At 38.8% G+C, this 27,863-nt stretch overlaps 1 protein-coding gene and 1 long non-coding RNA gene across 3 annotated transcripts; one reads left to right on the top strand and one right to left on the bottom strand.

The window, feature by feature from the left end:
* Nucleotides 1-1,513: 1,513 nt before the first annotated feature.
* On the bottom strand, nt 1,514-10,462 carry LOC111943189 (uncharacterized). Its single transcript, XR_015284271.1, has 3 exons — nt 9,331-10,462; nt 3,249-3,335; nt 1,514-1,647 (listed from the first exon to the last, which is right to left on the bottom strand). It is a non-coding gene; the product is annotated as an uncharacterized LOC111943189 (long non-coding RNA).
* Nucleotides 10,348-27,863, top strand: EBAG9 (estrogen receptor binding site associated antigen 9). 2 transcript variants are annotated; one of them, XM_086880205.1, is made up of 7 exons: nt 10,348-10,510; nt 17,624-17,721; nt 21,111-21,189; nt 21,331-21,489; nt 22,179-22,286; nt 23,320-23,411; nt 27,338-27,863. In XM_086880205.1, exons 2-7 carry the CDS (start codon nt 17,639-17,641, stop codon nt 27,456-27,458), a joined length of 642 nt encoding a protein of 213 aa, XP_086736331.1. In that variant the 5' UTR covers nt 10,348-10,510; nt 17,624-17,638; the 3' UTR covers nt 27,459-27,863. The 2 variants fall into 2 exon arrangements, with proteins under 2 accessions (XP_086736331.1, XP_023776300.1); XM_023920532.2 differs by lacking the exon at nt 10,348-10,510 and adding an exon at nt 16,550-16,725.

Below are 27,863 nucleotides of genomic sequence, written 5' to 3'. Positions count from 1 at the left end.
AAGAAAAAGGCAGTTGTATCTTCCATCAGCAATTCTTTTCACATTTATTTTGAGCACTATTCTAATTCTGAACAACTGCTGTTTTCTAGCTTTGCCCATATTATTGGTGGTCTTTTTATGTTTTTCTTAGGGGCCTTTTTAAACTGAAGTACCGTTCAATAATTTGCCACTGTACATCTTCTAACACAATGCATTTTTAATTCTTGTATCTGGAACTGTACCATCAGCCAGGTCTATACATAGCTGCAAAAATAAATTTTATTAATACAGAGGATCAGAAAATGGCTTTGAAGTGAGAATGGTTAATTTTTCCCAGCATGTATTTGTCGTTTAGAATAGGCTATAAAGTGGAGGAGAAGCACAAGCATAAGCAGACTCTGAATGAGCAATCGGCTACTGTTGTGACTCGGTGGCTATTCTGAAAAATTACTGACTCAACGTAATACTCATATTCGTAGTTGGAAGAATACTGTAAAAACTAGAACTTAGAAAATCACTCCTGTGCCAGTGGGTTGTGCTCTTCCATCACTGCTGCGAGCTCCCAGCTGAGGAGCCGCTCGGAGGCACCGGCGTCCTGCGCATGGGGAGGGTGACAGGGGCTCCCCTTCCCGTCTCCAGCACCTCCGCTGCTGCCCGGCCCCTCGGCCTGCGGGGCCCGAGCTGCGCTCCTGGGGCTCAGGGCACGGAGTGCTCCCCTCACTGCCCGCCCGGGCCCTCGGCCTGCGGGGCCCGAGCTGCTCTCCTGGGGCTCAGGGGGTGCTCCCCTCACTGTCCGCCCGGCCCCTCGGCCTGCGGGGCCCGAGCTGCACTGCTGGGGCTCAGGGGGTGCTCCCCTCACTGCCCGCGGGGTCCCAGCTGTGCTCCTGGGGCTCAGGGGGTGCTCCCCTCACTGCCCGCGGGGTCCCAGCTGCTCTCCTGGAGCTCAGGGGTTGCTCCCCTCACTGCCCGCCCGCTGGGACACGCCGCCTCAGCCCGGAGCTCACCTGCCCGGCGCTGGGCAGAGCGACAGTGGCTGCTCAGACGGGGGAACAGCTCTGGACAAGTTTGGCAATAGCCAAAGGTCAAGTTTGGCAGTAAACAGGAGTTGGTATAAATAGGGCAATGCCAATATCAACGGGAGAAGATGTAACTGGTCATGAACATCTTTTGTCTACGGAGACCAAGTTCCTGCTAAGACAAAACAAAACTAGAGCCAGGCTGGTGGATCTGCTGCAGCTATTCCATCTGAGGGCCTTGCCTGTGCTGTCTTAAATCTATCTTCATATCAGTTTGAGCATATTTTCTGTATGTCATTGCCTCTATACAGTTCAATAATGGTGGAGGTAGGAAAGAAGACAATTCTTTCACTTAAAAATTAATCTTATTTTTTTTTTAATATGTTTTTGTATTCAGTATGTATCATGGATTAAACTTCGCTGGCAACTTAGCTCCACACAGCTGCTCACTCACTCCCCCCAACACCGAGTGGGATGGGGAAGAGAATTGGAAGCATAAAAGTTAGAAAACTCTTGGGTTGAAATAAAAACAGTTTAATAGGTAAGGCAGAAGCCATGCACACAAGATAACGAAACAATTCATTCACCACTTCCCACTGGTGGACAAGTATCCAGATATCTTCAGGAGCAGGGGTCCATTCTGCTTAAGTTACTATGGAAGAGAAATGCGAACACTTGAAATATCCCCCCTTTCCTTCTCCCTCCAGCTTTATGTTGACACCCAGCTGGGATCAGATGTATTGGATGGGTCCTCTCCCCTCTCCATATGCATCCCCAGTCCCCTCACTGATGCAGTAGGGTGAGAAGGAGAAAAGGCCTTGATGGTGTGTAAGCACTGCTCAGCAATGATGAAAACAGCCCTATCTTGACACTATTTTGAGGACAAATTGAAAACAGCCCTGTAATAGCTACTATAAAGAATATTAACTCCATGCTAGCCAAACCTGCACAGTATGTTAATTTAATGTAACTTTATTTGCTGGTATGTTCTATTTTAATTGCATATATGTATAATTATTGTAAGTTACTCATTCCGGACTTGATATACCCAGTTCTAGTACTTGATGGAGTACATTGTTTCTTCACACAATCTAGCAGAATATATGCTACCTGAGCGTGTTTTACATATGTCAAAGTTGTAAAATACCATCAGTAGTCTTACCCTTTTGTTCTTAGAGGTCTGTGCTAATGTTCTGAAAGACTTAAAAGTTTTTGTTTAATGAATGGCTGCAGCATGTCATGGGCACAGAATGAACTTGCTCCAGAGCTACGAATTGATTTCCTTCAAAATCAGTTTGTGATTTTGTGGTGGGAGAGGGCCAGATTTAAGATATTTATACATTGAACTGTAGACTTGTCTCATCTGTAAACATCTGAAATTCCACCTGGAATGTGACAGCTGAACTGCAGTTGCTGTAAGTGCAATATTGTCCTCTGCAGGCAGCTCATACTTGGCACAGAATAAAGGCTGAACGCTGAAAAAAATTTCAGAAAGTGGTGCTGACCGATCTGTAGTTAAAAGGCTTGACAAGAAGCTCTTTCACATCCTGCCAAAAATAAGCTGTAAAGTTCTGCCCAGACTGGCTTAAAATGCAAGAGTGTTCAGAGACCCAGAAGGAAGAGGAGAGTGACTGCATTCAAGACACACCTGTGGCTTCTGTCTCAGGATACCACTGGCTGCTCTTTGATGTAAGCAGCCCAATGCCACTTGTTCCCTGTATGAGTTCTGTTAATCACACCAGTGCAGCCACCACTAAGTAGCCAGGCAAAGAGCATGTTGGACAACATGTGCAGGTCCAAATTAGACTGGAGTGTCCTGGTCAGAGGTATCTTGATGGATCTTCTAAGAATGAAGTTATATTTGTGGTGATATCAGTAATGAGAGATGGTTTCTTTGTGGCCTCATATTTTTGTTTTAATTACAGGTTTATTCTTGGATGCTTAAGCTGGCTTGTTTTGCAAACAGCAGTCTTAGTTTCTACTCATTTGTTCGAGTATTGAAAACAGTAACATTCAGGGTTCAGTCAGAGCACTGTCCTGCTGAGGTTTTTTCCCCACACTGAAAAGTACAATGATTTGTGTTTTTAAATATTCCATACCTCTAGCATATGCAGACAGATAGATGCATTAAGTAATTTTTCTTCAAAACTTCTGTAATTTTAATGTCATGAAATACACTGATTCCTTACAAAGGCAGACAGCACCAAGAACTAAACAGCCATGAAGTGAGAATTCAGGATTGATGTGAATTACCTCAACTGTGGGATTATTTTTCTTTTAGCTGGCCCAGTGCATATACATTCCAGTAGTTGGTTCAACTTCATCTTTTTGTAGACAAGTCTGCAAAAAATAAAATAGTTTGTAAACAGACATGGAAGTAATGGGTTGGATAACAGCTAGAGTATATTGGTGTAGCTCTGGATGTGCACTAATCCAAATTCTATGTGACAGCAAATTGAATAGTTCTACTGCTGTCAATGAAAGGCCAATAGAAAAAAGTTAGCTTAGCCTATCCCTTAGTCAGGCCCTGAGGGGTCTGAAATGCACAATGAGCTGAAATTTGTTTGATTCTAATTTGTTTGATAATTATTCTCCCATGAATACTTCTCTGTATTTGACATAGTCCAGTCAAAAAATGCTACAAACCAGTGACATCACCAATAGTTTCTGCTGGGATGTCAAACTTTTACTCACATCTTAGATAGAATGATTTTGCTACCATAGGTTTTTTCTTTTTCTTTTTTTTTTTTTTTTTTTGGGGGGGGGGGTATTGTTTATCTTCTTCCCATTTTTTCTTCATTCTTGTTTACTGCCATAATGTTTCAGTATGGCCCTTTATCACTTGGAGAACAAGTACATGTGAAATCTGTTCAAATCCAGTAAGATTCCATCAGAGCTATTAAAAAATATTTGCTGCTTCTCATTTCTCTCTGGAGGATCCTTTGAGGTGACAGCTCTGGACTGTTTCATCCATGCCATCATCTTCTGGAATATGTTTGATTGTAGCAATAGTGGCACATTGAGAGTTTGGCTTTAACTTAGTGATTGAGTTTTCACTGGATCAGTGAAAAATGTGCAGTGTTTCTACCTGCTGGATTTGGCTTTATTTAAATTTCTAAGTATTTGCAATTTAAATCAGAGTGTGTTCTACTTGGCCTGTTTTTCTCAGCTATTCATTTTCCAAAAAAGAAGCAGCTGTGGCTGCAGAACCAAATGTGTAATGACTGGAGCACAAAATGAGGAAAAACAAATTCATTTCCTCATAAATAATTTATATTTCACCACCTCAGTGTAATAAATAGTTTAATTGGTATTGGTATATTATTGGCTTGGAATAACAAAAGGCCTAATCTCACTTTATTGTATTTCACATTTACCATAATGCTTTCCATCTGAACAGTATTATTCTTAAAAATGTTTTTTATGCTTAGCTTTTAACTAGTGATTTAGTAACAGATCATAAAAAAATGTCCCTCTAAGAAATCTCAGCTAATTTCTGTTTGTTGGAGTCACTAGGAAAGAGGTATCCATTTTTTCAATCAATGATCCTGAGAATAGATAGCAAGTTGTTGTTGATCAAATCTGTGTTTGGCAGCCTGTGGGTGAACACTGACAAGGGCAGAGCAACCTGGCCTCTTCTGCTGCCTGGCTCTCATCCACCATCTGTGTACAAAGTCAGCACAGTGTTGGGGTTTTGCATCTAGTGCTCAGGGCAGAAGCAACACAATTCCCTGGAAAGCAGTGACACTGGAAATTGTAGGGAAAAAATCAGCATCTGCTTCCAAGGGTTCTTTGAATACATACGAGCAGAGATGAGCATAACACTGATCCTAGTTTTGTATGCTGCCTGGTGAGTCTGATGCTCAATTTGTAATTTTGACAGGAAATAGAAAAAAATGGAGCACTGAAAGAGAAAAGGGAATTACTGAGGGGTACCCCTGTTAGACTGAAAATCTCCCAATGTTATTCTATTGAAAATAAACTGATACAAAATATGGTTGTGATGTGTCATAATCTTCTTAGGGGGAAAAAAGGAAACAAAGGAAACTTTAACAGAGAAAGGATAAAAGAGTATATGAAAATAGAAGTCAAAATTCAAATTTAAAAGAACAACTACTTAATTACTAGAACTAGAAGCAGTAAAGAAGTCTGGTGGATCCTTCATTTTTCAGTGCTTTCCTGAGTACAACATGCCTTTAAGGAAGAACTGCTTTAGTCCAGTGTTAATCAAACTTTCTGGAAATAAAGTACTCATCTATGCATGCTTCCTGGAGCTGGCAGCAGTTGCTCAGTTTCTTCCAAAAGAGAAAGAAAAGCCAGAATAAACTCTTTCCACAGAGAGAAAATGCTTGTTTAGTTGAACACAAGCATAAGTGGTTAGCCCCAAACACAAACGTAACTGGGTGGAATTCATTGTCCTTGGAAGCTACAATGGAAGAGGCAGTAAAAGTTAATCATTACAAAATCTTTTTTTGAAATCTGGATTGGAAAATGCTATCTCTAGCTAATTTGTTAATATTTTCATGCACATTTCATTCTGAGGTAAGTTTCTGCCCAAACCCTGGATCAGTTTGCTAATATTTGAGTTGTTCAGCTTACATTTCAAAATACACGTTGACACATATTTTGCAGGAGAAGTTTCATTAAATAGTCAGTGGCCAGAAGAGGATTGTTCTTTCTTTGTTGAATAAAGATCAAAAAGAGTGTGATCTAAGCCTGGTTTCAGCCTACTGACTGCTGTAATGATAAATATAACTTAAAATTCTTCCTCACTATCATGAAGTGAACAGGAAAACTTGATGATCACAGAATCGCAGAATAATCTGAGTTGGAAGGGATCAGCAAGGAATATCAAGTTGAAATCCTAGTCCTGCACAGAAACACACCCAAGAATCACACCATGTGTCTGACAGTATGGTCCAAATGCTTCTTGAACTTTCTAAGTGGTGCTGTGACCACCTCCCTGGGGAACTCTTCCCGTGCCAGCCATCCTCTGGGTGAAGAACCTTTTCCTGATGTCCAGCCTAAACCTCCCCTGACACAGCTTCAGGCCATTCCCTTGGCTCCTGTCCCTGGTCACCACAGAGCAGGGATCAGTGTCAGCCCCTTCCCTTCGTATGAGGAAGTTGTATAATGAATGAAAAAACATATTTACTTCACTTCCTCATGTATCTTCTTTGATTGCTCTCTCCTTCAGACTGAATGTACATGAGGTTACACAGTTATATTCAAAATTAGCTATTGGTTTTTTCCCCACATCAAATGGGATCTAGTTTCACAGTCCAGATTTTACTGAGACATTAAGGTTTGTCTGGAACTCATATTGTTTTTATACAAATTTTGGGAACACTCAACACTTCCAACAGCCACTTGGTCTTGGCACACTGGTATTCAGATCACAATACAAATATTGAAATTTTTGGACTGTAACATAGGTCTTTTTTGCTGAACTGATTTATTTTAAAATGGGAAAAGCAAGGAGTCATTATTAATATTTTTCTATTAAGTTCTTTTCCTAACTTCAGAGTAATCCTGCTTGAAATTAGACCATGATCTGGCAAAGAGCATGAATTAAAGGAACCTGCATTTTCTAAATTCATAGAAATTCCTCTAACAAATGCTGAAGTATGAAGAAACAAAGAAAAACTTCATTATTCTCTCCCCTCGAATACCAGCCAACCATCTGACCAACCACAACCAAAAACAACTCTTGGAAGAAAATCCTTTGCTTTCCTAAATGCTTTTCCCAATAAAATTTCATGACATTATGTTTCCATGTTATGCCCTCTGTCTTCTGTTTTCTTGCAAATAATACATTTGCAGGCATGCACACACAAACACATCTATGTAAATTAATATTTTATAGAGCAACATGCTAGATACTCAAGTACTTAGAGGATTTGAATTCAAATGCTAACATAGTGCTTGGGATCCAGTTTCTGATAACTTCAACTTAATACATTTTTTTTCCTTATAAGAACAAAAGACAGGCTGTGTAAGTTAAGAAAGATTACTTAATGGCTGCATATGACAGGATGGAAGGAAGATTTGCTGTTTAGTAATGAAGTGATAAATTAGCTGTATAAAAAAAGAGGTCCCATTATCCTTTCCTGAATTTTTAGTTGAGAAATATGAGTAATATTGCAGGGACAAGGAAAACTGGATTTTGGTACTACTCCTACCATCTATTCTGCATATTAACTCATCATATTAAATATAGAAACATCCTAGGAAGAAGGAGCTGATGCTGTCAGCAGAGAGAAGAACCCAGGATAGTCTTGTCAGGAAATTACTCAGCACTAGGCTAAAATCACACATTCCTTATCACCTCTAACTTCATACAACACTGAAAAAAACAGCCTGCCTGTTTCAACCTGAGATAGGTATTCCCCTTTCTAGACTGGGGACTCTACCTCATAAAAGATGCTGTCAGCTGGCCAGGCTCCAGTGTGAAGGTTAGTGCCTCAGAGAGAGATGCTCAAAGGAGAGAGAACCCCTGAAACATCCTCAGGGGTGCAATGAAACTGCCCAGTCCAGCAGAAGACCAAACCTACACAGTTATCTGAGCTCGGGGAGACCTAGGCAGTCACTGCTGCTCTTTGGCCTCTTTTGATTCCAAAAAAGCTGCTTGGGATGTGCTCCATTTCAAAGTTACAAATATTATTTTTGTATATTATATGCTTGCTAAAAGTCAGTTTGTTGAATTTTCCTATAAAGGCCTCTTACCAAGATCACTGGTCTGGAATTTTCCTCTACAAGGTATATGAAGCCTTAGTGGGAATAAGGAAAGGAATTTAAAATATGCTGGCAGAGGCAGAGGAGCATACAGCTTTATCCAGGAAGACCTTTTGAGAGAAAAGGGGCTTTTGTGACTACTTGGTTACTTACTTGGGTCATATTTTCACACAGGCTAGGATACATATTTGTCTAAACTTAAGCAAATTATTTGGACAATCCTTAGATATTAACCAAAATATATGCTCAGGAATACCAAATAAATTGAAAATGTATTTAACAATGTAACTGCCTCTTCTCATCTGGAGTTTCAAGACATTTTGATGATTAAATTTGTAGTAGCAGTGTATAAAATTACTTCTGCATTTTACAGTAAAAACCTGCAATTTTTCCAGGGTTAGAACCATGAAAACTCTGCTTTCACGAGAATCAAACACTTGTTGAAGGTAAAATCCATTCCGTAAATGTAAAACTTGAATTACTACAAAATGCATTAGGAGTGTAATTGAGGAAAGGTACTCTTAGTAAAAAAGCTATTTGTAGCTTTAAGAGACAATCACTTGAGACAACAAACAAACAAAAAAATAAAGCATATATCTGGTAGGAGGGAGAATTCATATTGAAAGAGATTGTATCACTTTTACAGACAGAATGAGGTTATTGAGTACACATGAATGTATCAGGATAATGGAACTATCAAACTTTGAAGAGATGGCAAGTGCCGTAGATGTAAAAGAAGTGAGATTAGCACACTTGCAAATTGTCAGATAATGTTTAATGTTTAATGGTTTAATATGTTTAAGCCTTAATATCTGTAAAAGATATTAAAAATATATAGTTCTCTAACTAAATTGATTAGTTTACTGTAGCAGTACTGCATTCAATATGGCAATAAAATATTCAAGACTTCAGAAAATCTCTTTAGGAAAATTAACTGAGCCAAAGGAATCCAAATTTAAAACTTCAGAGCTGAGGGTTAATGACATTTTTGAATACTTAAGTATTTATCCCTGTGAACATTGCTTTTCGAAATTAAGATATGTTTATATTATTACTGATTTTGAAACTCCATAATTATGTTTTTACAGAAGACTTATTTTCCATTAGTGGTCAGCCAATTTCCAGCATTTTTTCATTAATGCAACAGCCACACAAAGGTCTGTTGTGCATTTAGGTGGACAGTGTGGGTGAGCCTTTCAGGCAGTTTTTTATATTAAGTAGTAGGTGTTTATATGCATATGTTATGCATATACATATTAAGTAGGTGTTTATCTGCATATGTTAAAATCCTTCTTACTGTGGCATGTTACCTACTGAATATATAGATTGTAATGCCAAAACCTGAATGTGTTCTCAAAAGAAATTTAACTGGCTATCTTCATAACCTTACCTTTCCCAGTGTGTCACACTTGCTGTTTTGCTTTTCTGTGTGAATACAAAGATTATATTTCAGTTCCTGTTTTAGACAGAAAGTTATACTGAAAGGCATATCTCTGCTACACAAATGGTTTTGAAATGGTTTTAAAATAAAAACCAGCATTGCATATGGATTTCTCTTATTGAAGGTGGGTTCTGCAGGCATAAGGGTGTCAATCCTCACCTCAGCATCACAGGAGTGCTGCCCTTAAGCTTGGTCACAACCATGTCCTGACTTGATATGGACTCTACTGATCTTCGACCAGTGCAGACTCACTGGCTTGTCCTCAGATCTGCCTCATCACCAGAAACCTGCCTGGTAGTCTGGACTCTGAGCTGCCCCCAGATCACCCTGCTGTGTCCTGGCTGGCAGGGTCCTTGCCCCATGGTCAGCTATATCATGGTTGGTTCTTTGGCCCTTTGGGGTCTGCTTTTTGATGAAGAGTTGTGGAAATTCAGTCACGGTGTCTGTTAGGAAATGAAGGAACTCTATCTGATACCACTGCCTCCTTACAAGAGCCATTCTCCTATCATCCATCTGATGGATGGATGCCCGACACACATATAAAATACAGCAGCTGAGTAAATCCAGTGGCAGAACATGAAGTCTTCATACCAAGATATTTAAAGAGCACACAATGAACCAAGTGCTACAGCTTGGAGTTGAAAGGAATGCTGTATTAGTGCTGCACTAGAACTGAATAGGTTTCCATGGAAGAAAGGAACGAACACCCCTTTTACCTCACCTACCGAGTGTAACACAACTGGAGTTTTACCCAGAGCTCTGGAAAGCCTTACATTAACTTAACATCACTTAACCAGCCACTAAAACGGACAAGCAGTTGGTTAACAAACTGTGGCACTGGCGCTTCACCCCTCAGAAGCAACTTCAGCAATGTTTGTTTTTTATTAACATCCAAATTTACAGCTCAGCACCCTATCGACCATAGAGGAACACCTTTACTGCCCCGTATGCAACAACCCGCCACGGCTAAAGGGCAACGCCTTTTTCTGGCAGCTCCCCCCAGAGCCAAAGAGCCGGCTCAAACCCTCAGCCGCTTCAGAGGAAGGCGGGCGGGGAAGGGCGCAGGCCGCTGTCGGGGCGGGCAGCCCGGCCCAGCTGTACCCGGCCCCAGCCGCAGCCCCCGGACGGCCCGAGCGGGGCGGAGCGCAGCGCACGGGAGGCGGTGCACGGCCGGAAGGGGCGGCCGCGTCTCCCGGGTGACGGGGCCGAGATGGCGGCGTGCGAGGCGGCGGAGCGGCGCGGGCCCGGCTCTGGATGAGGGGCGGCCGGAGGCTGCGGGAGCGGCCGCCTCGGCCCCTGGAGCCCCGCGACCCCCGGCGAGGCCTCCCCCCCGGGGCAGGTGAGCGAGGAGGGTCGGTTCCTGCGCCGCCAGGTGCTGCTTCCGCCTTGCTGGCAGGGGCCCGGCCTCGGCACCTTCCCTCCCGGGGCAGAGCCGCCCGCGCGGTTCTCCCGCGGCAGCGCCCCCGCCTCGCCCCGTCCTCGGGGCGCTGTGGCCCCCGCGGCGCTGTGACCCCCGCGGCCCTCGCCCAGCGCTGGGGCTGCTCGGCCGGCCCGGGAGCGCCAGGCCCGCGGCCTCTGCCCGGCCCTCTGGGCCCCTTCCGGGGCGAAGTGCGGGGGATCTCATGGGCTGCGAAGAACCTGAAGTGGCGGCCCAGTAGATCGGCAGCGTTTGGGGGCTGAGGGGCTTGGTCCCCTGTGGGAGAGGGCGAGGGCACACGTTCTGTCAGAGCTCGTGGTGGGACGGTATTGCTTGGGGTTACCTACTGTTCGCGCTGACGGACAAATTTAATAGTATGTAGTGTGAAAAATTCTTAGCACACTTTTAAATACTTCGGAATTTCTAACAGCTCACAGAAAACTTAAGTGCTACTATCTGGCTTCGATGCTGTCTCTAAAAATATTCAAACCTTGGCTGGTCAGTAGAATGGTAGGGCACTGCTTTTTGGTTATGAATTCACAGTGCAAGTGCCTGAGTTGCATATCTAATGAAAAATGCCATAGCTTGCTGCTTTATAGCTCTGTGGAAATTCACACGTGCACTGAAGGGATTTCTTTTGGTTGTCTTGTAGTGTCATTGTTTGTAAATAGTTGATTCTTGTCAAGACAAGCATTACAAGATGATTTTGTAGTAGTAACAATGAGTGTGTAAATTTGTTGTCTCTGGCATTCCATGTAGCTACAGAAAACTTAGGTCCAGAATGGCAAATAAGGACTGGAACAGAACTGGGGTCTCTTAAACTCTGGTTCTGTGTCTGAGAACTTCAGTTTTGTGAAGTGAGTTACTTCACAAAAGAAGAACTCTTTGTGTAACTTTCCTGCATCATAGAGGTTATGTGAATTAGTGCATCATGTAAAAGACTTGTTTCAATGATGAATGAAGTTATAGTGTAGTCTAACAAGATTGAATTACTTCAAGCTGTGCTCTGTATGGTTTTTACAAGACAGTGGTGTATATAGGTAAGGAATTGTCAAAGAATAACTGATCATTCAGTGGATATAAACTGTCTATTTTAACTAATATTGCCTTGAAGAGCAGAATTTATTCCAATTCAGAACAGAAAGCTTCAGGAGCTCACATTAGTGAGAATCTAACTATATTCAGTTTCTTGGAGAGGAAGGAGTGAGATGTGGCGATATCACTATAGAAGTTTTATGGCTCTGGGAATAACATGTTTAAAAAATAGTTGAAACTCTATGTGTTGTATATCAGAGGATTAACTCAGGAATTGCCAGCAGTCACCCATTTTTGCTGCCCTCAGTTAGAGAGATAGACATTCTGCCTTGACTTTCAGTATCTTTTGCAGCTTTTGGTAGTATCTCTTAATGGATTTTGTTGGAGTCTGAGACACAGAGTGTGTGCTCTTGTTTCTGGTACTTAACTCTAAGATCGAGAAAAACGCCCTCCAGGGCGTGCCTTTGTGACTTTGCTCAGCTCCTTAGCTTTCACTGCCTGTCTGTGGCAGTGTCCTAACATTGCTTCTAATCTCACACGGGGCCTTGGATGACTTTACTCTGCCTATGATTAATGTGAGTGAGCTGTATTCTGTGCCAGCTACTTTAACTGCCTAGTTAGGGTATTTCCACTGAAAGTTGGAACATCAGTGTTGAACTAGAGTACCATTACAAAGGTCCCACAATCACCTACAATTAGATAGAGAAGATGCTTCCTGATCTTCCATTTTGATTCTGCTTCTCTTCTTAATGCCATAATAGCATGGCTATAAGGTTCAGTCATGCTGCCACTTAATCTGTTTATCAAACTCAGTGGTCAAGACAGGACTTTTTCCCTCCACACATTAGTGTTCCCTATATTATGTTTCTGTGTAAAGTGATGAAAAAAACAAGAAACCAAACAAATCAACCAGGAAGGGGGTAATGGAACCTCTCACTAGGATGTAGAGTCATGGTTGCTGTCTTTGAAATGCAGGAAGTGCTGGTTTTGTCTTTCAGTACCTGACTGAAAGCTGTTCTTGAATTATTGTGTTGTCTTTTTTAAAATGCAGCGTCTTTACACGTCTTGTAACATACATGGTTTGGAAGAGGGTATGTGTGCTTGAAAACAGGTGTTTTATCTCTATCTACTAATCTTAATGCAATTCCATCTCCCTATAAACCTACGTCTGATCTTTGATGTGGCCATTCTACTTGCGTAGAACTTCATACAAGATCAACTTTCAAGAAATTCTGTCTTTACCTCTGAAACTTTGCTAGGGTTTTATCTGCTGTTCTAGTGGCAACACAAAAGCACTGCTGAACCAGTATGGATTTTTGGTGCTGACAAATATAAACACTCAAGGCCATGTTAGTCTTTTGTACTAGGAAATAAACTTCTTGTTTTGCTTTAGGAGGGTGAAGTTTTTTTTGTGTCTCCTTATGAAAATTGGAGGGGAGCCTTTCAGTTTCAGACATGTTATTTTAGGCATCATCATGGTTATTCATCTAGCTTTGTTTAATATGGGCTAAAATCACTGATTCCAAGGTGTGTTCGTGTTTACATTCCAGACTTACAAGTGAGCTGATGTGAAAGAAAGCTGATGTGACAGTAAAAGATGAGCTCACTAGGAGAAAAAAGTTTCTAAAATATTTTATAAAATAATATAAAATTTAAATAAATTAAATAAAATAAAATTTTAGTGCTCCAAAGTGAGTTTATTTTAGAATTGGCTCTGTCTGTGGAAATCCCATTAAAGTGGTATTTGTGTGTACAGGGAAGTGTTTCTCCAGGTGCCAGTCTGCTTATCAGACAATGATAAACAGTGAGTCTTGCTTATTGCACCATAGTTGACTAACCGGTCCACCTGAGGGTGGATTATGCTGGCTACTGTCAGTGAAGTCAGAGGTGCCAGGAATTCTGATGAGGCCACTGTTGCAAGCTGTAAGCAAAGGAAAAATGTTCAGTAAAATTTTGAACTTTCCCTCCCTACATTCTGTTTCCTTTATGGGTGCCTAAAATGTTTAAGTTTCCTCATTCTTCTAACTTGGCTCTAAAGTGTTTAACATCTTGTGGCTCTTGTCTTTTAGTCCTTTGTGTGCTCATATTCCATGTGAACACCTGTTGTGACTTCATACCAGTGGAAGGCAGTATGAGATGCACAAGTCAAACTCCAGCTAAATTTGGTGTCTCTTACAGAATTGTTGAGTTGACCATGAATATTAAATTCATTAGGATTCATGTCTTGAGTTATTTGCTTGTTTATATCTAGTGTAATGGAAGTTCATTTAACCCTAAGGTTCATAAATGTAACAAAGCAATTCCAGTAGTGGGAGAAGGAAATCTATCCTGTTTTATAAATGGCAGGCTGAGGCATGAGGTGTGATGTGCACAAGGATGTATCACGCTGGCAGACAGCTCTTACCAGATTTTCTGAATTTTAGTTCAGTGTTTCACATTTGCCTCTACCAGTTAAGAAATGTTTTAGGCTTCTTGCTGTAGCACTGCAACTTTGTATTATGTCTCTGTCATCCTGTGTTATAATTGACTGCTGATACAGTTGTAGTTGTAGTTCCTTTTGGGATTGTTTATCAAGGAAAAGCTTAAGAAAAGAAAGACAGAATGTTGTGGCCTGCCATTTAGTATTACTCTGTTCAGTGTTTTTTCCCAGGAGAAAGATAATATACATGGCTGTGCTTCCTTCCAGTGTCTGAGAAAGATGGACAAGAAAAGGATGAACACCTTGTTTCACTTAACAAGTTTAGTATAATGCTATTGCATGAATTAAATTTGCAGTGAACTGAGGAAAATTAGCATTCTGTGTACATCTATATTCATACAACTACTTCTGAATATAAAAAGGTTTACCTTGAGAAATTTAATTAACATAAAAAACCTCTGAAGCATGAAAGAACCCAACCCCAAAAGGCACCAAACAAAACTCAAAACTTTAAGCAAACCTTTAACTTTTCAGGTAATGCTGCTCTTAGAGCAACAATACACATGCTTCAAGTGCTGTTTCAGGTGAAAGGGAAAATGCTTGACTTGTCCTTGTTTTGAGACAATGATTGGTTCAGGATTGTGTTTTAAATTAATTTATAAAAAACAATTAAATTAATACGCATATACTGCTTCACATCATAAATAGCAGTATAAAAACTAGGTACATTGAGGAAAGTTCTTTTTAAAGGTAAATGATTGCTAACACTACTATGGCTGTCTGTGCATCTGATAATTTATAGTGTATGCAGCTTAGCTGAGAAGACTGCAATCAATGCTCAGAAAAGAGGTGAGCAAAACAGTAACTACAGTCTTGAATCACAGAGTCCCTAAGGTTAGAAAAGATCTCCAAGATCATTAGGTCCAGCCTTTGAAGGACCTAGTTCTAGCTCAGCTGAAGTGCAGCTGTATCACAAATATGTTAACTGGCCCATATGTCTCATTGTAACTCTGAAGTCTTTGCCTGACACATGGAAAGTGGAGAGGTGCAAGTTGTCTGATTGTCATAGGGAATAGTGGTAGCTATTGAACTCTGCCAAATGGGCATACTGGTGATACTGGAAGTGTGGTCACTCTTATATTGGAATGACCTGGGAAATGGATTAACTTCTGGTGATTAGTTCTTGTCAGCAGTGGACTTCACAAGTCCACTGACTCTGCAAGCCAGAGTTCTTGTGGGTTATAGTTTTTTCAGTTGTTTAACTTTATAACTTTATATAATTTATGTTATAACTTTATATCGAGAACTTAATACAGTATACAATTTGATATATGAAAAAATGGAGATGAGTTGAAAACTGGGCTCATTTATATGTACACATATAAATATATATGTATTGGTAACTGACAGTTGAAAACAGTCTGGTTTTAGTTTTGCACTTAGTTTTCCTTGACTTCAGTCATAAATAACACTGAGTCTGCAGAGCTTTTTGGTGGCTTCCTAGAGCAACCTTCTTAGTCAATAGTTAGGAGTTTTTTAAATTTAGGGTCTGTCTGTGCTGGCCAGTGTAGCAGTCAGGTAACCTGAACAAGGGAAAAGAGCTTTTCTCTTGCTGATATTGAGTACTGTTCTTCTCCTTCCTTCCTGCCCCCCAAGCTGATAAAAGAGTGAATTCTGGTAGAGTGGAGTGACCTTCTAAACAAGCTTCCTTTCAGAAAAGATGTACCTTTATAATAATTTCAGCAGGTCTTGTGCTCTTCATGTCTCAAGTCCCAGGCAGATAACTTCTAGCTGCCTCTCCTAAAAATAACATTTTTTTTTTTTCATCAATTCAGTGTTAGTTTGCAGTAATTTCTACCTTTAGGATAGAGAACTTATTACTGTTCACTCTTCTTTCACTGACTTCCGTTATTTTTTAATCATTAAAATTCTTGACTGATGAATTCTGCTGTCATCTACATATTGTCAATATTGCTCATTCTGAAAGGTAAGAAAGTGCTTGAGCATAGTATGAAACAGTGACCCAGTCTTCTAAACTAAAAGCTAAATATGTCGAACAATGTTTGTTATTCCTTTGTGGGAACTGACTGCTTTCTAATTCTGTTAGATGAAGTGCCAATCAAGCTTTGTATGAAGTTCTCTACATTTTTAAGTCTCCCATGAAATGAAATAAGGTAACATAAATGTTGAAGTAGAGGTGATACATGTCCTATGAAGCCTTTCTCCTGAGCTACAGCTTGGTAGTGCAGTTTGTAATTTGGTGGTTGCTACTGACTTAAGCCTTCCATTTTGCAGTAAAAGAGCCTTTTTGTGTAATAGCCCCTGTATGATTTTTCAGTAGCAGAAAGTTCTGTTCTGGACAATATATAAAACAATATTTCCATTACTGTATTACTACAGTGTTTAATAGTAGTTATGTTATCTAGCAAATGAGCACCAATAAAAATACATCTATGCTCCTTGAAGCTCACAAATCCCATTATGTACCTTTTTAATAAAATCCTCAGGACAGTATTGGAGCAGCCTACCTAATGATCCACCTTCCTGACTCTTCCTAACTTAAAGCCTGGAATATAAAAAGTGATTTAAATGCCATAGCATATTTGAAATCAAGCTGTCCTTCCATGGAATACTCATGGCCTGAGGAAAATGTCACAGGGCTGCCTTCTCTTCTCATCAGGAGGTATGTTAAACTTGCAACAGAAAATGTTGTTACAAGTGTAGATGTATATAATGAAAAGCTATTTCTGAAGCCTAACCTCTTATTCTTTACTCTGAAATGTTCACTTGTAGAAGAGAAAAGGGATCCTTGAATTCCAGCAGATTTTTCTGAGTCAGCCTGTAGCTATTTGAGGTGGTATGTTGGATTGATGTGATGAGTATAAATTCTCTAAATTATCAAACTGTCACTGAAAAAAATAGCTACAAACAGGAGTGGCTTCAGCCAAAGATGATTTTTTCCTTTTCTGTGTTTGCTATCATGATCCAGTCAGGCACAGAAATATCAGTAGCTCTGTGGGTTAGCTGGTGCAGTAGTTTACACAGGATTAGCACTCTTTCTTCAGTGATGATTTTTCAGAGAGATTAGTTCTAAAATAAGTAGTGTTTGTTCTCATCATACATTTCCATCAAAACGGAAGTTAAATTTAAACAAATAATTTTGGGGTTTCACTTTTTGACTAAATCTATAATTTGTTTATGCAAGACTTGCTCAAGTAGGCAAGAGCTTCTCTCTGATGATTATTCTCTTATGCTCTGCCAGTGTTCAGTGCCACTGGTGATGTCTCAGGCACTGTAAATCATTGCCTGTGCTTCCCCTTTAAGACGGTCTTTAACTGTGACTTTACCTGTGATTTTGTGCTGTTTCTTTAAAGTCCATCTATATTAGATACTTGTATTATTTACATCAGTGAAATATCCTGATAGTAGGCAGGTGGCATCTTTTTTCCAGGTACCTGCTTTCTTTCCTTCCATTATACAGTTTCACAGAATGCTGCTAGCTTAGTAGCAACTAAGGTAATTTGCTTAAAGTACTGTATAAAGATGTATAATTCTCTACATCTAACTTTTTTCTTTTGCAGGAGGGGTTTCTTACCATGGCCATAACACAGTTTCGACTCTTTAAAGTCTGTACTTGCCTGGCAGCAGTGCTTTCTTTCATTAAAAAGTTAATATGCAGGTAAACGAGTCTTATTTAATTTGGTTACCTTTTTCAATTTTTCAGTTACAGGTTCTTGCACTTCTGCCCTTCCAGCACCCAACCACCACTTTAACCATTTCCGATTTTACTAATTGCAAAATAATCAACACAGATGAAAACTAAATCAAATTAATTTTTTAATTTGCATATTTGTTCAGAGTTCCAGAAGTCTGTGTAGTTATTTGTGAGTGTATTTTGTTGTATGGTAGCTAAATGAGATTTTGTAAACAGCTATGACAGGGTTTTAAAATGGTTCTTAAAACTATTCCATGTCAAACTTGAAGAAAAGCTGTGCTGCACATTTTTGAAATGTACTTAGCAAGTGATACTTCGTGTTTTAAGAGATTTAGTTAATAGGAGCATCCACTCTGTCATCAGTCAGTAGGCTGTCATTACAAATGAAAGCAATTCTCATCCTGTTTGTCAAAAAACAGTTGCCTGAGACTTCAGATTCTTCTGCATATTGAAGATTCTTTCAGAATTTTGGAGGACAGTGATTGAAGTTCAAGGAAACTGCTTTTTTTTTCTTTTAAAAGATGAAGAATAGTTTATTTTTTACACTCTTTTAAGTCATATGTAGGTTCTTTTGAGCTGTAGACACATGAAAGCTGCAGTGTAGTACTTAGAAGAAATATAAAAATCCCCAAGAGTTAATGTGGAGCGGTAGAATTCAATAACACAGTAGTGCAGTACCTGTGGCAATTCTTGGCACTGTGCTGTCATATGAACTACTGTGCCTCCTGCCACTTGTGCAGCATGTTGCTTACATAAGCAAATACCAATCTAAAGAAATGTATTCTCTTTTTGTTTATGATGACAACTACTTTCCCACTGAGGATTAAAGCATATGCAGAATATGTGGCAGACACAAAATAACTGTTTACTTCCTCTTCACCTTTACTTGCTCCAAGAATAAATGGAAGCTCTTGACCTGTTGGTAAATTCACTACACATCTAGTGAACCTTTAAAAAGAAACATTTTAATGCTGCATACAGTTATATAGATGTCAACCTTAGTTCTGTGATTTGAATTCCAAATTAAATTAAGAATACTTGTTCAAGTTCTGAAAGAAGTCAAAACACTGAGTTCATCATAACTTCTATATTATGTGGATCCTTCATTTCTTTAAGTGTAAAGATAATTTTTTATAAGCAGATAATTATATTCTAAGTGTAGTGACAGTATTTTCATCCTTTTTTCCAAATTCTGTATGAACTATAATCTTGAAATGAACAGCTGAGAAGAACAAAAAGTAGAAAACCCTTTCTTTGCTGAATAACAATTAGTTGAAGAAAGGAAAATTTAAGGTTTTTCACATAAGCATGTCACTGGATCACATTAATTCAGACCACTAACAACAGATGTTTCTTCTGTTCACTGTCACTGCAAAATGTACTTTGATAAATTTTGTTTTCCAGTAATGCTCCCCTCCATATAACCTATATGCCTAATAGCCAACAATTATTATTTAATTAAACACACATTTTAATTCAATGGATATGAGCTAGTACTTACTTACATTACATAGTTTACATTAGGTTGTCATTTGAACAAGTGCCTGTAGAGATTGTGCAACTTTCTGGGCAGCATAGAGCATGCCTATAGTACTGATCCTTTCTTTAGGAAAATCTTTTCTTCATAAACAGACTGCCTGAATTCAGTTCTCAGGAATATAACATGTGTAAGTATAAGAAGAGATGAAACTTCCTTCCATTTAAAATCTCTAGTTATCTCTGACTGAGAAATCTGGATGCTGCTTATTAGCAAGGAGAAGCAAATCCAATAATTCTCAAGGCATTTGGCATTCAGAGCAGTGATCAGTATCTGATGATGGCTGTGGAGCAGCTGTTCCTATAAGCATCTTCTTCCCTTACTAGAAGAAGTGGAGATCTGTAGCCTTCCTCAGTGCTGCTGTGTGCATCATACTCTTTCTGATGTTGTGTGACAAAAGCTCTTTCCCCCTACCTTCAGGCTTCTTACTGTAACCATTTTGACTTGGTGAATGTTTGTTACAAGCTACTTGCTAGTCTTCTAGATAGTATAGAGAAAGACAATGCAGAAGTGATGGCTTGTAATAGTATTAAATGTAAATAGTATTAAGGATGTGTATGTTGTAGAGGTCTGAAGGAGGATGTTTCCAAGTTTGGGTTTCCTTTAGAGATGTAAAGTAAATCTCATCAAACAGAAGTCTCTAATGTGTTTGAGGGAACAGTGATTTCACCTTCCTTTACTCCTAAACTATGTTGCTATAAACTTGAACAGTTTATAAAGGGAGTAGAGTTAATTATAGAAAACTTGAAAATTTGATGATAGCACCTGACCTTTCTTAAGGAGGAATGTTTGGTCTAGAGTAGAAAAAAATACATCTAGTCATTCACCAGCATACAGTAGAGGTGATATTACAAGCAATTCAGCTAGTGAGTTGATAGTATGTTCTCTAATGAGTTGATAGTATGTTCTCTAATACTAAAACTAATGGATAGAAACTAGATATTGAAATTTCCTGGTTTTATTCCCATCAGTAGTAAGAAAAAAACATTAATTTTTCCAAGCTACCTAAGGTCGGTTACATGACTACTTTGTAGGAGCTTACATTCTTGGGGGAAAATATAAGTGTGAGCCTGAATTACATTCAATTGTGTTGTAAGGTATTTAAAATACAGTGAATGTCAGCTAAGAATATTTTAATTATTATTCTGATCTTTGAACATTGTTATGAAGTAAATATACAGGTTTATTTGCAATGCATTGGTGTTGTTTTAAATTAAAATTACTTTATATAGTTGCTGAAATGCTGAAACAGTATTCTTTAAGTAGAAGCATGAATTGAGTTAAAGCTGTTGACATGCATAATCTTTTACTACCTCTGTTTAGACTTATTTTTTTTTTAGAAAAAGATTTAGAGGGGATTTCAAATCAAGCAGCTCAGAAAACTCTTAGTTAGACACAGCTTAAAATTTAAGACAAATAGAAAATTTTCTCATTTTACAGTAGAAATGGTTCTTTGGCAAGCCTGGATCTCTAGTACTTGCTTCATAAGCACTGACAATCTAAAAATTGTGACTGAATTATGCAGATGAGTTAGTCCATTTTCATATTTTTCAGAAGTTTTTTTTCTTCTATTTCACTGCAATTACAAAAGTAAATTGCACTTTGATATTCTTGTGAGCACAACTTTCGATTCATGATGAAATTCCTTTGCTTAGCAGACTTTACTGACAGTAGTTAATACAAAGTTAATTGAAGCACTAAATGTTTTAGTCGTGACTATTTTCAGTAGTGCTGTTCTCAGACTTCTATTTTTGTTTTTTTTAAACTTAGTGCTCATGTTTTCAGAGCTTGGAGGAATCCTACATTTTTTTTTCAGGTCTGGAAGAGGGCGAAAGTTAAGTGGAGACCAAATAACTTTGCCAACCACAGTGGATTATTCATCCGTTCCTAAGCAGGTAATTTTTAAAGTGGTAGGTGACTTAATCCCTTAACAGGGTGATTATACAAGTCCTACAATATTGAATTGGTATATATTCAATATATATAAAAAGAGAAGTTTTTACCTGTAGATAATATTATCATATTCTTATATTCAGCCTGAAGTAGAAGACTGGTCTTCATGGGATGAAGATGCACCTACAAGTGTGAAGATTGAAGGTGGCAATGGTAATGTGGCTGCTCAGCAAAATTCTTTGGAACAAATGGAACCTGATTATTTCAAAGATATGACACCAACTATAAGAAAAACTCAAAAAGTTAGTATTACACTTTCAACTATACTTATGGAGGGTTTTCTTTGCTTTAAAATAAAAGCAAGTAAATTGTCGACTTACAGAAGGTGCTGTTGGTAAATGAGAATAGATGCTGGTGCATAGTTTATTATGTTCAATGTTTAGATCTTAGCAACTGTTCTGGGAAAAGCACTTTTTCAGCCAAACCAGGACAATGACAGTGACAGAGAATTTGCAGCTATTAAAACTGCAGATATGCTATTGGGGTAGTTGAGAGAGCTGACATTACAGTGCAGTACAGCTGACATTACTGTGCAGACAGCACTGTCCTCAAAAGTAGGACCTCAAAGTGACCTGTCACAGAAGCAGTATTTCTTGAAGCAATATATTACACAATTGGTAGCTTTTATGAGTACTGGGAGATGTGGCTGTTTGATTTGTGATTCTTTGTGCCTGTTCTCTGTCTTGGTACAGCCACAGGTTTCTATGTGACTAGAGAAAAAGGGGAGGAGGAGTTCTTGTCTTTGGCATTTAACATTTTTTACTTACAAGTTCATTTGGTTGTGCAGCTTTCAGAATCTGACCAGGTTTAAGACACAGTGAGGTGTTGTGTTGTGGTTGAACTCTTCGTGGGCAGAGTTATATAATCACCAAGGAATCTGTGCAGTACTTTGATCTACCACTTTTTTGTTCCTTTTTTTGAATATTTTCAGATAGTTATTAAAAAACGAGAGCCTTTAAATTTTGGGATTCCAGAGGGAAACACAGGATTTTCTAGCAGATTAGCAGCTACACAAGATATTCCTTTTATTCACCAGTCTGTAAGTATGCTCTGAGTATTGATCTTGTATTTGTCAGTTAAGTGATGTTCTGTAGGGGAAGGAATAGTCTGCCTAAGGTGTGCATTGTGGGGAGTAAGTGGAATAGTTGGGGAATAATGTAAATTGTTTTAAAATTGAGTGAAGAATGAAGTAGTCCAATATGTTCTGCTGAGAAACCTGACAGATCAGTGATAAAAGGTAAGAAGCTTTCATATACTTATGGGCTTGCCAATTTGCTAAAGCAGTTAACTTGAAGTTTTGGATTTTACACAGTAAGTTACTAACAAAAGAGTAGAAGGCTTTTTTGAAAGCCTCTGAGTTACCTTTGCTTTATTATATTGGACCCATTTTTAATCTTCTGCTTCTCCTTTCCTTTCTGTAGAGATTGTAATGTAGTACTCTCCTAATTTTTACTCCTTAGCCTTTGAAAAAATTGTCCAGTTGCCTAACAGCCTGGCCAGCTAGCAGGAGATGCTCTCCCTCCCTTGCCCTTTGCCTTTTTTAACAGTGCTTCTCCTTTGATTAGCATTGTGCACAAAAGGGTACAGGCAGGAAGCAGTACAGAATGGTCATACTACCTCCTTGTTCTGTCCTTTATGAAAATAGTTCAGGAAAGGTCTTTCAGTGAGTAAAAGTGTCACTCAACTGGTATTGGACATAAAAACATGTGGATGTATATGTTGGTTTGTTCACGCAACCTCCAGAAATCTTTTACACTATCTGCTCATATAATCTGTTCAATTTATCTTCCTCTTTCTAAAAATACACTCCACTACTTCCTTCCTGCCTTTGTGCAAAAAGCCCTTTGACAACTGAAAAAACCCAGTATTAGAGCAGGGAAAGAAGCCTCAAAAATAAGATGAGAAGCCATACCTCAGATATTTTTGTAAGTCTGAAGCATTAAGGTTAAAAGTAAATAGGTTAAAAAGAAATATTAAGGAAACTTTGCTGTCATCCAGGAGTCACTCTGGCAGTCACACACCAGTGTTTTATCTAATTTTTCCATGTGCTTAGAACTTCTCTTTTGTTTCAGCCTGAACTGGGAGACCTGGATACATGGCAAGAAAATACAAATGCCTGGGAAGAAGAAGAAGATGCTGCTTGGCAGGCAGAAGAAGTTCTTAGGTAATTGAAATTAATATAACGCTATGTAAAGGTTTTACATGTAAAAGAATCACTTTTGTTTATTTCACACATATAATCCTTTCTGGTAAGTGCCAAGAATTGCTAAATACTTCTTAAAACAAATTATTTTTGTGCATCTAATCTCTGTGTAACCGGAAGACATTTTGGAACTAAATAATTTTGTAGACGAGATAGTAGGGGAAATCTGAAAATCACTGGAAGAACACATTAACACATGTGCATGCAGGTGCTAAAAAACCCCACCCCAACAATGCCTCACCAATTCCAACAATTCATTATGTTCAGAGCACATTACTTGATTAAGTAAAATACCACTTGATGTCCTTATAGAAAGTATCCTAACCATGTGCTTAAGATAAAAATAGTTCAGGATAGAAGGTGAAGTGATAAGTATCTGCTTGGAATCCCTGTAGTAGCTAGGCTTTTCTAACTTAAATAAACTAGCTGATAAGGCTGAATGTAAAATCTTTGCACAAAGTTAGTGTGAATACTTCAACCATTCAGCTTGTGTTCTTGTTTTTCTTTGCTTTAAGGGTTATGGAGGGTAAAGAGTTGCAAATTAAGTTCATCATACACAATGATTTGCACTTGTAACGACTTACAGTTGTATCAAACTTTATTGCTTGTTACATCATCAGGTAACTAGCCTCAGATAGCTTTAGCTTCCTATGCTGTTGTAATTCTACACACTAAATCACAAGCTTCTGTGGTCCACTAGTGATAAAGTGAAATAGATATGATAGGTATGAGATAAAGACATGGTAAATTCAAAAATCATTCTAAGGAAAATAGGTGTTGTGGGGGAAAAAAAAAAGTATTATGATCAAGTATTTATTTTTATAAATAAAAATACTTTTTTATTTAATATAAATAAAAATACTTTTTTTTTTAATAAAAAAATTACTTTTTCAATCTGTGGAATAAGACAAGAGGGAAGTTACCAGCTCATTTTCAATGCTCTGATCATAATTAGAGTTGATTCAATTTATTAACTCTATCAGTCTTGCTCTGTAGCAGCTTAACATGTGAGAATAGGGATGTAATGCGGATATTTTTATAAACTTTATCTGGTGTCTGTGTGTACATTCTGCTCAATACCTTGCTTGTGGTTTGTTTTTTTTTAAACTTCCTTACTGTTTCAGCTCTTGTACCAAAGTACAAGCTTTGTGACATGAATGATGTGGTCTAAGGCTGTTTTTCTTCCACAGATAGTACTTTTTACTATAAAGTATATCAACAGACTCAGTAAGAACTTTAATACCTAGAGTGCAGTCTGCTGAGACTTAAATGAAAGGCAATGAAAATACTTTATTTTTTTTTTCTGAGAAGTGAAACAGCTACTTCTGCAAGCTGCAGAGGCTGCACTGTATTTACTTAACCCTTGCCACATTCCATTACAGATGGTGTTAGGACTATCAAAAATAGTACTCAAACTTTCTGAAACAGGGGGTTCTCGTATATGAATTAACTACTAAAGATTATCTGCTGTATGTATATGCCAGTTTATTCTTGGAGTGTAAAATTTGTGCAGTAAGTATTTCCAGGATGGCAAAAGTCATATTGTTTGTTAACTGTCAGGTTCGTGCTATAGAATACTTAGGAAGACAAATACATGGTGATAGCAGTGGGGTTTCCCAAAAGCTTTAATTTTTCAAAGTATCGTGTTATTTGGTTGAACCTATCCTAAAGATTTCAACCTATCATCTTTACTGTTCAAAGGGTTCAACTCAAATGGTTACATTTCATAAGATTTCTTTTTGGCCTCATGAAAAAGTATCAAACTGCAGTTGTTACAGAAGGGATGTGTGTCTAAATGTTTCCAGTAGATACAACATGATCAGAACTCTATCTGTCTATGGCTTACCACTAGCTATGGCTGGCTACCTCAATACAGCTGGTCATTATGTAAGCTGTATCCCAGCTGTGTGAAGTAAAACCTTTGTTTTATTCATGACACAGAAATAGCAGTGTTTATCTGTAAATGAGTAAAGTCCTGGCTGATTTTTAGCAAGATTGGTAGAAAATCCCATCTGGGTTTAGTTTTTCTTGCAGTAGGCATCTCGAGTGTCTTTAACATCTGATATTTAACATATAACTTAAGTATAGTCTGGACAGGCCTGGCTCTGTTTTCAACAAAGGAGTAAGGAAGTGCTATGAAGTCTCTTCTTAATGCTAGAGGTCTGCATCTTGGTCTGCAAAATGATCTGAAGATTCTGTGACCACTCTGGTGACTTAATGTATGAGTGTAACACTTGAAAGAAGTTAGTATAGTATTTCAGACTGCCAAATAGAGGACAGAGTCCCCCTGACGTTCCAAGGTGTTAATACTGACTGTACTTCAGTGGAGCTTTTTGAGACTGAAATGAGTGTGTAGAAAAAGTAAGGATCTCCCTTAGCCTGCTGTGTCTGGTACCTGTTGGTGCTCAGTAAGACCAGAATAATTTTTGTGTAGTAATGGAGTGCTGATCAGTCATGCAGAAATGGGCTGTATCCTGCTAATTAGCAGTGAAGACTCTAACCTGTGGCCTTTCTGGTGAGTTTATGCATAAGCATAACAGCTGGAATGAGCACATACAGTAAATCAAATGCTCCCTGGAATTAAGGCATGGAATTAAGTGCTGAAGAGTAGGCTATCAGCCTGAGAACTCCCTGTAGTCTCTTTTCCTCATTTTCCCATAGGTTCTGGGCTGGGATGCACCAAAATTTTCCACTCAGTAATGAATTGGTCTAGTGGATGATAAAGTGCATTTTCAGTTCACTTGAATTAGTTGGAACTTAGTTTCTTCTGCAAATTTTAGATACCTGTCTGAAACTTCAGACTTTATATTACCAACAAAGTTTTTATCCCAGTGGAAGCAGTTAAGCTCACACATTTTTAGTTTATAGCAGCTAGTTGTTTGTATTTTTGTTGGCTGTTTGCTGTGTCTGAGGCAAGGTGAAGGTCTCTCTCTGAGCAGAACTGAATGCAGGTTCCCAGACTGTAGAGGGCACGGAACAGCTGCTGTGAGCAGAAGCTCCATGTCCTGTGGGTCATCCTGGGGAAAGAAACAGGAGCTGCCACAATCCCTCCCTTCAGAATTGCACGTGAACAGCAGCATTAACACTATGTGGCTTTTTGGAACTTCACTGTCTCCAGATATTGGCTGGTGCGCAAAGCACTTCTTCCCTTCTGCATCAGTTCAGATGTGTGGGAAATATAAAAATCTGCAACTGTAATTGGCAAATACTATTACTCTGCATATTGCTAGACTGGCAGATCTGCCAGCTGTCAGGTGGAATGTACAATAATGGGTGATAATCTCAAAGAAAACATCACATCAGCAAAAACTCGAAACTTTTGAGCTGCTGCTGAAAGCATTAGATAGATTTTTAGTTTTTGCTCTAGGCTGTACAACTGTCCTGTACTCTCATTGATTCACTTACTCTGAATCATTGAGAAGCTAGTGACTTTTAAATTGCAGAATAATTGAACAAATATTACTGCCTACAAATAGATTGCATTGGGTTGGATATTATGAAAAGGTTCTTCACCTAAAGGGTGATCACTGGAAAAGGCACAGGGAAAGGCCAGGGAAGTGGTCACATCACCAAGCCTGCCAGAGCTGTTTGAACAACACTCTCAGGCATATGGTGTGATTCACGGGGATGGTCCTGTGCAGACCAGGAGTTGGACTTTGATCCTGGTTGGTTCCAGTGCAAAATATTCTACAATTCTAGATTAATCTGAAAAAAGGGCTTCATCACAGTAAAAGAATGACTGTTCTGAGTCTATTGTCTAATGACAATAGACTGAAGCTCTGTTTATATTAGTTATAATAACCTTTGTGTTGACAGGAACTTAAGGTATGATCATGCTGAAAATTGAGTGCGTGTAATTTAGCAATTCATGTTTTCTTTAATTACAGACAACAGAAGATAGCAGAAAGGGAAAAAAGAGCAGCAGAACAACAGCGTAAGAAAATGGAGAAAGAGGCACAAAGGCTAATGAAAAAGGAACAAAACAAAATTGGTGTAAAACTGTCCTAACAGAAACCATGCAGCAATGACAGTGAAAAGAGAATTTCAGCTCCACAATATACATATTGGTATTGATTTAACTATTTATGGGACTTCAACACACTGCTTGGTTTCAATGCATTCTTCAGGTCATCTTGGAAGCCAGGATTTTCCCAAACTATCTTGAACTACTAGTACGTAGTTCTTAAAGGAGAAAAGTCCCACAGAAGATCATGCCTTGATGGAATGTTTCCTGCAATAGTTCTTTTCCAGCACCCTTCTTTACAGCAAAAGTGATTGACAAGGATGTTGATTGAAAAACACTGTTAATGAACAGCTCAAGCCTAGAGAAAAGAATGTAAATATTGAGTGGTGGGAAATCTACCTGTATTGTCTGTGCTTACCTGAAACATGTAATTAAACAGTTTTAAAGAA

The sequence above is a fragment of the Cyanistes caeruleus genome, chromosome 1 (assembly GCF_971803275.1).
Source record: "Cyanistes caeruleus chromosome 1, bCyaCae1.hap1.1, whole genome shotgun sequence".
NCBI lineage: Eukaryota > Metazoa > Chordata > Aves > Passeriformes > Paridae > Cyanistes > Cyanistes caeruleus.
This window is presented reverse-complemented; position numbering and strand designations above follow the sequence as displayed.

Bases quoted from the DNA above. Each gene is read 5' to 3' on its own strand.
- EBAG9 (XM_086880205.1), top strand. From the start codon at position 17,639: ATGGCCATAACACAGTTTCGACTCTTTAAAGTCTGTACTTGCCTGGCA. The intron at 17,722-21,110 runs GTAAACGAGTCT...TTTTTTTTTCAG, and splicing joins ATTAAAAAGTTAATATGCAG to GTCTGGAAGAGGGCGAAAGT. The intron at 22,287-23,319 runs GTAAGTATGCTC...CTTTTGTTTCAG, and splicing joins TTCCTTTTATTCACCAGTCT to CCTGAACTGGGAGACCTGGA.